This window comes from Leucoraja erinacea, chromosome 20 (assembly GCF_028641065.1).
Source record: "Leucoraja erinacea ecotype New England chromosome 20, Leri_hhj_1, whole genome shotgun sequence".
Taxonomy (NCBI): domain Eukaryota; kingdom Metazoa; phylum Chordata; class Chondrichthyes; order Rajiformes; family Rajidae; genus Leucoraja; species Leucoraja erinaceus.
In genome coordinates, this window is record NC_073396.1 from 18,976,342 (window position 1) to 18,989,035 (window position 12,694).

At 45.0% G+C, this 12,694-nt stretch overlaps 1 protein-coding gene across 7 annotated transcripts in view; it reads right to left on the reverse strand.

Moving 5' to 3' along the window:
• The window catches only part of rab11fip3 (RAB11 family interacting protein 3 (class II)), a 69,202-nt gene that overhangs the window by 11,437 nt on the left and 45,071 nt on the right, over window positions 1–12,694 (reverse strand). For 4 of the 7 annotated variants that reach the window (XM_055651472.1, XM_055651473.1, XM_055651478.1 and 1 more), the window contains 4 exons: window positions 9,831–10,042; window positions 5,542–5,667; window positions 4,963–5,094; window positions 251–286 (listed from right to left, as the gene is read on the reverse strand). In XM_055651472.1, coding sequence (XP_055507447.1) covers window positions 251–286; window positions 4,963–5,094; window positions 5,542–5,667; window positions 9,831–10,042 — 506 coding nt within the window. Of the gene's footprint in view, window positions 1–250; window positions 287–4,962; window positions 5,095–5,541; window positions 5,668–6,581; window positions 7,519–9,830; window positions 10,043–10,748; window positions 10,888–12,694 lie in introns of those variants that run through there. The other 3 variants (XM_055651475.1, XM_055651479.1, XM_055651474.1) reach the window with 3 other exon arrangements.

A 12,694-nucleotide genomic window follows, 5' to 3' on the forward strand; every position in this document is an offset into this window, starting at 1 on the left:
TCAGACACGTGCAGAGAGCCCAGTCACTCTCAGAGCGGCCCAACCCTGAGCAAAAACAGACACCACCCTCAGCAGCTGCTGGAGATCAGAGCCACATCGAGCCTCCCCTCCCCACTGTTGCAGCAACACGTGCCTGCCAAGGTGCTCCAGCACTACTGCTCCTTGTCCGTCACTCGCCCCTCTCGCCCAAAGCCCAGAGAAACATTTAGAAACAGCCCGACATGAAAAGCCTGCCCCTCCAGTCACTTACCGAGCCACCTTCTTGCTGCCCAGTCTCATGATGGGGCTGAAAGCAGAAAAACAGGATGTGGAATCAGGAAAATTAGACTGGATCAGAGAAAGCAGGAAACTGGGAAATTCAGTCCTGTGCTAATCAACTACTCCGAACAGAACAGTCAGCCAGCTTGGGCCACCACTTGACAAATTCATTCTTTACCCGTCTCCCTTGTTTAAAGCAGCACTTTCATTACTGATGGCATGCAACTATTCAGCATGGTGGGCACAAGAGAGGGCAAAAGTGCACAACATTATGGCCCATAGTCGAGGATCTGCCCTCCCTGGGGAAGGGGATCAACAACAAACACGCTATAATTGCCCCCAATGATGCCCTTCACTATGGCCATTATCCAGCATCAACTGAACTCAACAGCAAACTCATTATTAACATGCAACATCTTCAGAGACCAAGTGTATAAACCAAAGATAGACACACAATGCTGGGCTAACTCAGCAGAACAAGGCAGCATCTATGGAGAGAAGGAATGTAAAAGAGGCTAGGCAGAGCAAAGTGTTTGTAGAGGGAAATTGGATGGTTCGGCATTCGAGGAAAAGGGTCTCGACCCATAATGTTACCCATTTCTTCTCTCCAGACATGCTGCCTGCCCCGCTTTTACTCCAGATTTATGTTGATCTTCGGGGACAGGGACATGACAGCTCAGTCTGGTACACCATTGCGCTACATGAAAAATGCACTGCCTACACATGCTCTCAAAGTGCGCCTTGTGCTCTCAGGGCATTGTGTGACTGCCACCATTGCAGCAAGAACTGCTGTCAACCAGAGCCAACAGGCCACTCCACCTCTGCCCAGCCTGCGCGGGCTGTCACAAGCCAGGCCAATGCCAACACCAATACCTCACAGCCTCCCTCCACCCTCCCCTCCCCAAGCAGAAAAACTGAAGCAGGAAATCCTCCACAGATAAGTGGGCTCTGGCCTTGAGATTGGAGAAGTTTCCCTTTCCTTCTGCTCCCACTACACAATCTACAGTTACCATTAGAGTTACTCCCACGTACAGTCCGGAACTGCCGGGTGGGGCAAATCTGCTTGCTTTACATCCCAGTTTGTTAGAAAAAGGGGGGTTGATTTTCTTGAAGCACAAGATAAAGGGGCTTGACAAGTTAGATAGAGATGTGGTCACTAGTGGAAGACTCCGATGAAAGGAAAGTTTCAAGATGAGGAGACCGTAAATAAAACTGAAGCACAAAGGAATTGTTTATCACAGAGGATGGTACCGCTCCGATTTCTCTGCCTCAGTTGTGGAAGCTCAGACATTAGAAATATATTTAAGTTGGAGGTGAATGACTTTTTAAAAGGTGCAGGAATTGAGGGCCATGGGGAATTGGCACAAAGCAAGGGGCTAATACCAACATAGATCCGGCAACAACATATTAGATGATGGGGCAGGCTCGAGGGGACCAGTGGCCTACTCTTGCTCCCATTGTCCCAAGTTCAATAGCCATGGTGTGCTCCAAGATCATGCCCCGAGCTAGTGAGCAGATGTTAGGTGCTGGTGGTGATGGTCTCCTGGAATCATGGAGGTGTTGGTGGTGATAGAGGAGGAGGCGTGATCAGAATTACAGTATTTACTGGCTGCATAAAAGGAGGAAAAAAAAACATTAACAGCCCGCCTTGAACTCTGGAGTGAAATATTTGCAGCACGGTGATATCCTTGGGAGCCAAGTTGGATAGGGTGGTTAGGGGGCAGCACAGTGCCACAGCAGTAGAGTTGCTGCCTTACAGCACTAGAGACCTGTGTTTAATCCTGACTATGGGTGCTGTCTGTATGGAATTTGTCCATTCTCTGTGACCACGAAGGATTTCTCTGGGTGCTCTTGATTTCCTCCCACATTCCAAAGAAGTACAGGTTAATTGGTTTAAAGATTGTAAATTGTCCCTAGTGCACAGGATAGTGCTAGTGTAAGTGGATCGATCGCCTGTCAGCACGGTGGGCCGAAGGGCCTGTTTCTGCGCTGTATCTCTAAACTAAACTAGCATCAAGAGTCCCTGACCACCAGTTACTTCAACATCATCTTCCCTTCTCAAACTGCAGAACATGGTTCACTAAATCCAGCCAGCTGCTGCCTGATGTCAACTGCACCGCCAGGTTCCATTGACACATACTGCAGGGAAGCACAACTCTTCATGAGCTGTGTAAGGCGGCACCGCAGATGCTGGTTTAAACCAAAGATAGACACAGAATGCTGGAGTAACTCAGTGGGACAGGCAGCATCTCTGGAGAGAAGGAATGGTGATGTTTCTCGAGAGATGCAGCCCATTCCGCTGAGGTACTCCATCATTTTGGGTCTATCTTCATGAACTACCCTGGTAACAGCACAACACATCCGTCCCCAGCAGGGGGCAGGTTTGCTCAGATTTACTGACAAAGCACAATGTACTGCGACTGATCAGAGTGCACCCACTGAGACCGCACTGCAATCTGACCAGACAGCCAAGACTCATCATGACATGTCCAGTGGCCAACTGGCCTGACCACATTCACTCCATTATTGAAAATTGGCTTCATAATATTATTCTGCTCAAACACTGTGCCCCTTCCACACCCAGCTTAATTATACTTTCCAGAGAACATACAAGGGTGACGTTTCAGGTCAGGACCCTTATGCAATCTGAAGGGCCCCGACCCAAAACATCACCTATCCATGTTCTCCAGAGATACTGACTGGCCTGCTGAGTTCCTCCAGCACTGTGTGTCTTGCTTTGTAAACCAGCACTTGCAGTTCCTCGTGTGCACTAATTATACCCTCCATTGCCCTGCCAACACTGACCGCTCCACCACTCCTTCTCATCTAGCCTAATCATAACCCCGTGTGTAGCTATCAGTGTGGTGCACAAAAGCCTGTTCAAACAAAGAATTAAAGCACCTGCAGATTGGTGCTTTACCAGCAAGGGGAAAGCAAGCAATTTTAGAGCATCAGAAGCAGATTGTGCCGCGCGGTGACTCGGGGATGAAGTAGAGAGGGAGTGCAGTATGCAATCACAATGGCTTCATTTTGTACCAGCTTCCCAGCCACATGAATAGGGTTAAGACAGGCAAACATCATATGCACAGAGTTCACAAACTTGTGCATTCCGGATTAGGTCAACCGTTCACATTTAGAGATTATTTTATCCATAACTAACTATAAAGTTACTTTTTCATGTTTTGCTGACTCTACATCAAATGGTTAGTTTTAGAACAGTGTCAAAACAGCAAATATCTAGAACAGAAATCCTTGATAATAGCTGATGAAAATGTACACAAGTCGCGTAAAAAGTACAGAAGAATACAAAAATGGCAAAATGTTAGAACTTTTAGATAACAGGAGACACGGATGTTAAATATTAATCTAGGGAAGGATTTCATGCATGAACTGCTCATTGTACATAGAATAATGCAGCATGGAAACAGGCCCTTCACCCCTCAATGTCTGGACTGAACATGATGCCAAAACCAAATCTTATCGGCCTGCAAATAATCTATATCTCTCCATTCCCTGCATATCCATGCACCGATCAAGAGTCTCTTAAACGCCACCATCACATCTGTCAGAACAACCACCCCAAGCAACGCTGCATACAGGCACCCAATACAGGAAGGATATGAAGGCTTTGGAAAGGGTGTAGAGGAGGTTTATCAGAATGATGCCTGGAATAGGGCATGTTAGCTATGGGAAGTTGGACACACTTGCATTGTTTGCTCTGGTTGTAGGAAGACTTTATAGAAGTATACAAAGTTAAGGGAGGCATAGATAGGGAAGACAGTCTGAACCTTTTCGATAAATCAAATACTAGAGTGCATAGTTTTAAGGTGGGAGGGACGAAATTTAAATATGTACGGGGCACGTTTTTTTGTATCAGAGGGAGGTGGGTGCCTAGAACGCGCTGCTGGGGATGGTCGAGGCAGATGTGATACTGTAGTAGAATTTAAGAGACTTTTTGTGTAATCACATGGATATGCAGGGAAGAGGGATAAGGATCACGTGCAGGCAGATAGGCTGTGTGTTCAGCACAGATGTTCTATATAATACTCTCAAATACCTAGAGTCAAAGTCACAATTTGGAAACAGGCCCATCAGCCCAATTTACCCATGCCAAGCAATATACCCCATCTGATCTAATACCACATTCCGCTCAACATTTCCCATCCTTACACCAGGCCAAATATCCTTTAAATGTACCTGCCTCAACTAACCCCCCCCCCCCCTGCCGTGGCAGCCTGCTCCATACACCCACCATCCACTGAACAAGTTGTCCCTCAGGTTCCTGTTAAATCTTTCCCTTCTCCCCTCTTCACTAAATAGTGTCCTCATTTGCTCAGGATTGCTTTCCTCACAGATTACAGTAGTGCACCAAGGCACCAGTTGCCACACCAGACCAATAAGGAGACAACATTGCTGGTGATGAACTCCCAGAGATAGAACCTCACCTCAACCATTACAAGGTTGCTTTTAATTGCGGCCTGCGGTACACAACACTGGCTTGGCATTTCCTAGCACAATTATTAACCTCTTATTAGCACAGGTATCAGATGGCAACAACACCTACAAGCTCAGGCAGCAAACCACATTCCAAGCACCTTCGGCTTGGTTCCAAAACCTACCAAGTTTCTACCTCTAAAACGACGCAAAGGATCACCACAAATCAGGAAAACCCCAACCAAAAGCAAGGCAGAACCATGCAGTTACCTATTCATTTCAAGACAGCTGATTCGAGCAGACAGATCTTCCAGGCGATTGATTTGTTTATGACACTGAGTGCAGTAAAACTCCAGCATCTCTTCCCCAATGATACTTTGTAAAGTTGAAGTAAAATGATCACTGGAAAATCAGAGGGGGCAGTTGGGTGATTAAAAGAGAAGCTATTGATCTCAAGGACACACATTTCAGAAGTGATTGGGACGCAGATTTTACACGGCAAAGGTTTGCAGAAGAAACATGCTACTGAGGAAATTACACAAGATAGATCCACCAAACTTCTATGCCCAAAAGTTTCATTATGTTAAATAGTCTGCTTTTTTTAAGAGACAAGAAAAAGAAACAGTCATTCACTTTGCAAGAAAACAGCACCTATGACTGAAACATCCAAAGACAAGTGACATTCACACAGACCACACGCTTGAAGCTGACAACCAACATTTGCCGTTCAGAGACAACGAGGTGTTGCAGCAACCGCAAGATTAGTTCTCCACGATCTGGTCACATGTTCAGTCTCCCCCCCCCCACCACTGCAATCGCATGCAGCCACATTCCCCAGCAGGGCCTTACCTGGGACAAAGCAATGCCGAGCGATTTAAGTGGCCATTGATGCTTATGCTTCCATCCTGACAGAAACTGCTTGATGCAAAGTCATTCTCGTTGCTTTCTCCATAATCTTCAAAGTGCTCCTCGGTGCTGTGTGGGGGGAAGGGGAAGAAATGCTGGAGCTTAGACATTATGCTGAAGGGTCCTAGCACCAGGAAATACCATGAACCAAGATTTCAGGGAAATTTGAAGCTTTCCATACGCTTTTTCGAAAGTATTGTTGCTCTTCCACTTTTAAGGTGGTATTCCTTATCCTGAAGATAAACTACTGCATGAAGCCATCACCCCTACACCTGCCTCTTCCTGGGTGAAAATAATGGGAGGCCACAATTTACTCATTCAGTGCATTAAATGGTCTGCAGGTTCCTTCCACCCCATCCAGTTCTGATGGATCATTAAATAGTGATGGCAGCTCCATGAATACTCTTAATCTTCATGACCATCCTCGGATGATGTCAGCATGGAATGACCAGAGAAAACAAGCATTTGCAGGCAACGTCAGATAGAGGAGGAAGCAGAGACTGTTGAGACAAAGTCTGGTGGACTGGGTAACGTTGACTTGGTGCGGAAGACAATCATCTCGGGACATGCTGCACATTGAACCAAACCACCCACATACAGCTAAAGCGACCACAACTCTCCATTGTAAAACGTCATCAAGTGGCAGCACAGCAGCACTTGCACAATGCTCAGCTGGGTTTCGCCAGGACTCGTGATTCTGATCTCACATGCCTTGTCCAAACAAGTATAGAAACTTTCTTCCCCCACCCCAGGATGGAAATGACAAAGACTAGAAGGCATAACTTTAAGGTGTGCGGGGGAGGATGAAAAGAAAGAGTTTAAAGGAGCTGTGCAGGATAAGGTTGGGTTTTTTTTAAGCCTGGAACCCACTGCCAGGGGATTTAAAGAATACTAATTACACTCAGTTTTATTTCACTCCAAATAAAATAATTCTTTCACTTGAGCCAATTAACTGCAGAAGTGATAAAGATGGTAGGAAATACCAGTCCGATTGAGCAGCTCCCTGGCGACAGCTCCCTGTATGACTCCCGATGCGCCGTCCTGCCTCAGCGGAGGTACACCGCGCTGACCTTTCAAATGTCTCCTGCCGTTTCATGTCAAGCATGCAGTCCAGCCTTCCCCCACTCTATCTCACGCTATACAGAGCTACATTGTGTACGGCTCAGCTCCAGTGCACAGCACCTGGTGCTGGAAAACTGCCTGGTTTATCCCTGGCTTATACCTGCTGACTTGAGAAAGCCAGTTAACAGCAAGTTAACACCAGTTAACACCAGTTGCTTGTTTATTTTCTACCAGAGGTTTACTTCCATTGGAGGCAACGTACTTATTTAGAGCTACTGGTTAGTCAAGTTTTTATTAAAAGGTACTGGCAAGTTACAGCTTGCACCTTGTAAAAATACATCCATGCACATTGTACATTGATACATCTTGCAACAAGGGGAAAGCATTGCAAGAGCTGGACTTGATATAGTTATTAGCTTTTCTTTCACTGAAGATTAAAGCAAGCCCCTTCTTTGCCATAATGAATAGGGACATTTCAGACCGATCCTTTAGAGTTTAGAGGCACACTGATCGTATCCTGGAAACATAGCACCAACTTAATTCAGTGGCTTTGTTGCTTCAAAGCTGTTGAACACAATCACTCTAAGAAGGGGACTTACTACAAATGCATTTTACAGGAAATAGGAACCTCAAACTTCCTTTTACAGCTAAAGTATTTGTATGGATTCCTCAATGTGAAATTGTACCTCACCATCATCAAGTTCCCGTGGAGTGGACTCTATTCCAGGACAATTGGGGTGGAGGGTTTAAGCCGTTACCTCCACTATTTAATGTTTGCAGAACGGACACCCAGAACAAAAGCACCAAGATAATATTTGCCTCACCAACCTCCCACAGCAGCTAATTCCATGCACCTACCTTTAGGGTTTAAAAAAAACCAAAAAAAAAAACCTTGCCTATGCATCTCCATTAACTAACTTTCAAGTATTTAATATTTCTATACTGGGAAAATAAAAAAATCAAGACTGTCTACTACCCTATCTATGCGTCTCAATTTTATAACTTCTCAGGTCTCCTCTCAGCATCTGACACTCCAATCCAAGTTTGGCCAACCTCTCCTATCAGCTGATATTCTTTAATCCAGGGAACCTCCTAGTGAACCTCTTCTGTATCTTCTCCAAAGCCTCAACATGGAATGAGGGAACTAGAATTGCACGTAATAGTAACACATAAGTGTAAATTAACCAAAGTTTTATAAAGCTGCAATAAGATAGCTTTTACATTCAATAACCTAACTAATGAAAGCAAGCATTCTGTATGCTTTCTTTACCACTCTATATACTATACACTTTCAGGAAACCATGGATTTTTGAACCTCAAGATCTCCGTATAATAAATACTCCCAAGGGTCCTGTCATGAACTATACTACATCCAAGATGGACCAAAGCCAGGCAACTTAGCGTGCTGATCCCAGAAGTGTATTTGCTCTCATTACAAATCGCTCCACTCTTATTTCAACAGCAGCATTTCTTACACTGACTATGCCCTTTATCCTGTATCTGTACACGGAACGGATTGATTGTACTCGTACATACTCTTTTCGCCGACTGGATAACACGCAACAAAAAGCTTTTCACTGTGCCTCACTACCCGTGGCAATAATAAACTAAACTAACTGTACCTTCCCGTACATTTGACCTCCCAAAGTGCAACCCCTCAATTATCCACCTTTAACACTATCTTCCATTTCAGCCCATATCTACAACCAATTTATATCCCGTTGTATATTTGACACCTTCTTCGCTATCCACAAGTCGACCACTTTTGTGCTATCTGCAAACTTGCTAATCAGCCCACCTACCTTTTTGTATAAGTAACTTGTATATAATCAGATGTCCAAGCACTGATCCCAGCAGAACACCACTGGTCACAGCTCTCCACTCATGCTTCTTCTTCCCCATTTAAAAAACACATTGCTATTCCTCGATTGCCTACACCGACACTTCAAGAGGCCATTGCAGACAGTGGAGGCTTTGTAAAGTATCCAAAACAGCCCATCAACCGATCAAACGTGGCAGAGCTTGCAGTTCCCATTGAGGACTCATCAGTTACCTCCAAACCCATGGAGGTAGAGTGGCCAGCAAGTCATTCTTATCCCCAAGGAAAGTGGAATATGGTTGGTCCATTTGAATTTGGCCACTGGTTCCCCCAGAACCATCTTCAACAACCATATTGATCCTCTATGGGAAATATGACTCCAGACAGTGAAGCATCTCCTCCTAGCTATTTAACTTTTTTTTTTAAACCAGGGATCCTGCAGGCCCCACTCATGTTGCCTTTGATGTTAAAGTCTGGCACTCTACTCGCATCTGGAGTCCTGTGCTTTTGTCTGTGTTTGAACCAAGGCTGCAATCAAGGCCTGGAACCACACGTCCTCACAAAACCCTTCTCACTCATGATTTAATTTAGATTTTTTTTTTGTTAACTTTTTTTAATCAATAGACTGACCTAGTGGAACATCCGATTTGGTTAAACTCCAAGGAACACTGTGGCACTGTATGCAGCTTACCAGCCTTTCACTCAAAGTCAACCACTGGCACGTCTGGTTTCCCCGATCCGGACTGTGTAAACATTGTTTTGCACCATGGACCATCCGATGGGGGTATCCCATCTCACTGCAGTCACAGCAGTGCAGATCTCACTTACACCACACTGTTTTTCTATCAACTCCATTCAAACCAAATGTTTTGAAAAGCTAGTCTTTCTAGTTTCATCGTTCCCCACTTGTTGGAAGAGTTCCCTTTGCTGCAGGAGATAGATACAATGGAGACGTGCATCTAAAGTAAAATGGCGAGTACTTGGCACCACCCATTTAGGAAGCCTGCTCCAAACGTTGGCCCTTGAAAAAAAATGTATATTGTGGTGCACCGCATCCAATTTGAAAACCCTTCAGTTCCAGAAGGAAATCACATGCTTCATGTTGGGACACAAGTGGGTGATGTGGCGACGGCACCAGACACTGCAGTACCAATTCATACCCATAGGAGGCGCTGCAGGCTCCACAAGCATCTCATACCATGGGGCCTCTGAAAATTACCTTGGCGTTGGTCAATGACAAGGTTAGGGTGCCAAACAAGCACAACGGCCAGGCGTGATACCGATTTATAGGAGAGGGACCCTCAACATTAATTGAAATGACAGAACAAAAGTGAACAGTCCTCGTACTTACTTCATGGTCCCATTAAACGGAACAGTGTGTTCTGAATCTTCAGGTGTATCTGTGAACTCGGAGTTTATGGTGGTGTCTATGGCACTGTCAGTTTCCAACTCATCGTGTGCTCCATGGTGAACCAGGGTACCCGTGTCCTCATCTGTGAACGTCTCACATTCACTGTAGGTACTCTCAGAGCCCATGTAAGCACTGTCTGTCACTTCGTTAGTCTGAAAACAGAGCAGGTCAATGTTAGACTGCACAGCACTGAAAGAACCGTGTAAGTTATCACCCAAGCAACAAATACCACAGCATAGGTGCACAATAATTTTAGAAACACTGAGGGAGTCAAAGGAATAGTTCAACCAGTGCGCTGTGTGTTTACAGCCAGTTATCAGTGTTGTCCTTGTAATGGAATAGCAAGCCTCAGGTACAGAACAGAAAACATCTGTTTTTTTAAGCCTTCTGCTGCATCTCAGAACATGTGACATTAATAAACTGAATCAAAAACAATTCAACAGGGTAGTCCTGAACACAGGTACTCATGCCGGCTACACTGCGCACACACAATCAGCCAATGACTCATTAAGCACCTGCTGACATGTAACCAAAACAGCCCAGAATTTAAGTTAGTTTTGACCTGACTGGTGCAAATTCCCCAGTAAATAAATCACAGCTAATAAAGATCTGACTGCTGCCCACTGCTTGATCATTGCCCCCAGTCTCAAAACAGGGCCCAACTGTTCCAACAGTCTGGAGCCACCAAACACGATACCCACTGCCCTCACAGGTAAGCCACCTTTTTGCCGTGAGAATTCACAGAGGGGATTTTTTTTTAAAAAGAGCTTCAGGAAGCAGGTTACACAACCTGTCAATTCAACCGTTGCTAGGACAACTCAACACTACATGTTTAAGCTGAGCCAGCTGGTGAATCACCTTGTGCAACACAGTGTTGATGCTCCAAACTCTCAGGTTTCCAAAACCCGTCGAGTGAAACAAGCAAAAATAATTGCCTGAAAGCCATCTCATCTCCCAAAAGCCGCCCAGCCTTGGGTCATTGCTGTCCTGAGTGTTGATTCGAGGTTCTGATCTCTCCACCTCGGCTTACACCTACAGCTGGAGTAACAAGAGGCACCTCCTACCCCACCAATCAAAGAGGACCCTCCCCACAAGGTACCAGCATACAAGATCAGTGGCATCACAATCCTAGCATTACATGGACACCCTGGCCCAGTGCTGCCCCCACACCTGGCAACACAGCCTATCTCACTCTTTGCAGGCTCAGTGCCTTCATTATTACTTTGGCCATCATTTAATCTCATAGTACAGCAAAGGCCCTTCGGTCTACGATGTCTGTGCTAACCATACCACCAATTTAAACTGCACAGCTGCCTGCACTTGGTCTATATCTGTCCGTTACCTGCCTGTTCATATGTCCATCTAAATGCCTCCTAAATGTTGTTATCGCATCTTATTTCCACCACCACCTCCCCAGGCTGCACATTCAGGCACTGTCCACCGTGCAATACACCGTGTTACATATATCTTTAAACTTTCCCCATATCAAACTGATGCCCTCTAGTATATTATACAATTACATATCATGAAAAAGCCCAACAATTTTGCCTGACACTTCCTTTTGTAATTTTATACACTTTTATCAGCCACTGATTTTCCAGAGAAAACAATCTAAAATGTGTCCACACTCTTCCTTAATGCCAGTAGCCCTTGGTCCAGGTAGCATTCTGATGACCTTCTTCAAAGCCTCCACACCCTTCCTGTAATGGAGCAATCAGAACTGCAGGCAATACTGCAAATTCAGGCTAACTAAAGTTCTTGTACAACTGTAACAAGCACCCAACGCTTAGATTAATAGATGAATAAATACCTGTATGTTTGCAAACAATACTTAATCAGTTCTTCCAGGTTGCCCTCCGTTCAATTTGAAGTTTTTAAAATAACTCAATTTTTGGCCCAATTTGTCCAATTCAAACGTCTGGACCCAATGCATGACTGCCTTCATCTAATCAAGGAAATGGAAGTTGAAGAAAGAAGCTATCAAACATGAGCCAGACTCACTCTGGGATTCCCTCTTAATTCATCCGTGAACATCTTCAGCTACAAGACCTCATCCCAGCCACATCTTAAGATTTCAGGAACTTGTGTAAATACCCCCACTATCAACCCTCACCCAAACCCACCCTCACTCCTAGAGGGGGTTTTGGCTTTCTCTGTTGAGGTTGGCTGACCAGAGTTCCTGGTGGTGTGGTAGAGCATTACTTCAGTACAGTATGCAGCCATTACATGGCTTAAAGAGACACATGAAACTTAATGAAATCAACATTTTCATGGACATCAAGGACTATGAAATTTCACACTGATACCTGATGAGCTTCTCAATTGCAGGTTTGTGTACAGCCAGCCACACGACTAAGTGAACCTCAGGCAGCTGAATAGCGGCCCTATAGCAGAAGCGTCCACGTCGCTGGGCTGGAAACTGGAAGTATCCCGAGCTAATTCTGCTACCATCATCGTCTATTGCAACAAGTGATGGCTCCCACTGATTGACACGACAGCGAGGACAACATTTGTAACAAGATGGACTCAAAAGAAGAAGAAGCTGAATAGCAACATTCAAGGAGATTGGAATTTAGTTCCTCAAAATTAAAATACAATGAAATTGTAGAACTTCCCTTCCCCACCATGCAAAATTGGTTCCAAACTTGGAATGTACACAGTATGGAATGTTACCACAGCAGCAAAACGTTGCACATACCCTGGTCTGTACGGACAGAATCAGACGTAAATTCCTGGGTAGTTACCCAGTACGCTAAATCTCCTTCCCTTGAAAATGAACATTCAAGGGCTTTGGTAACAAGGAA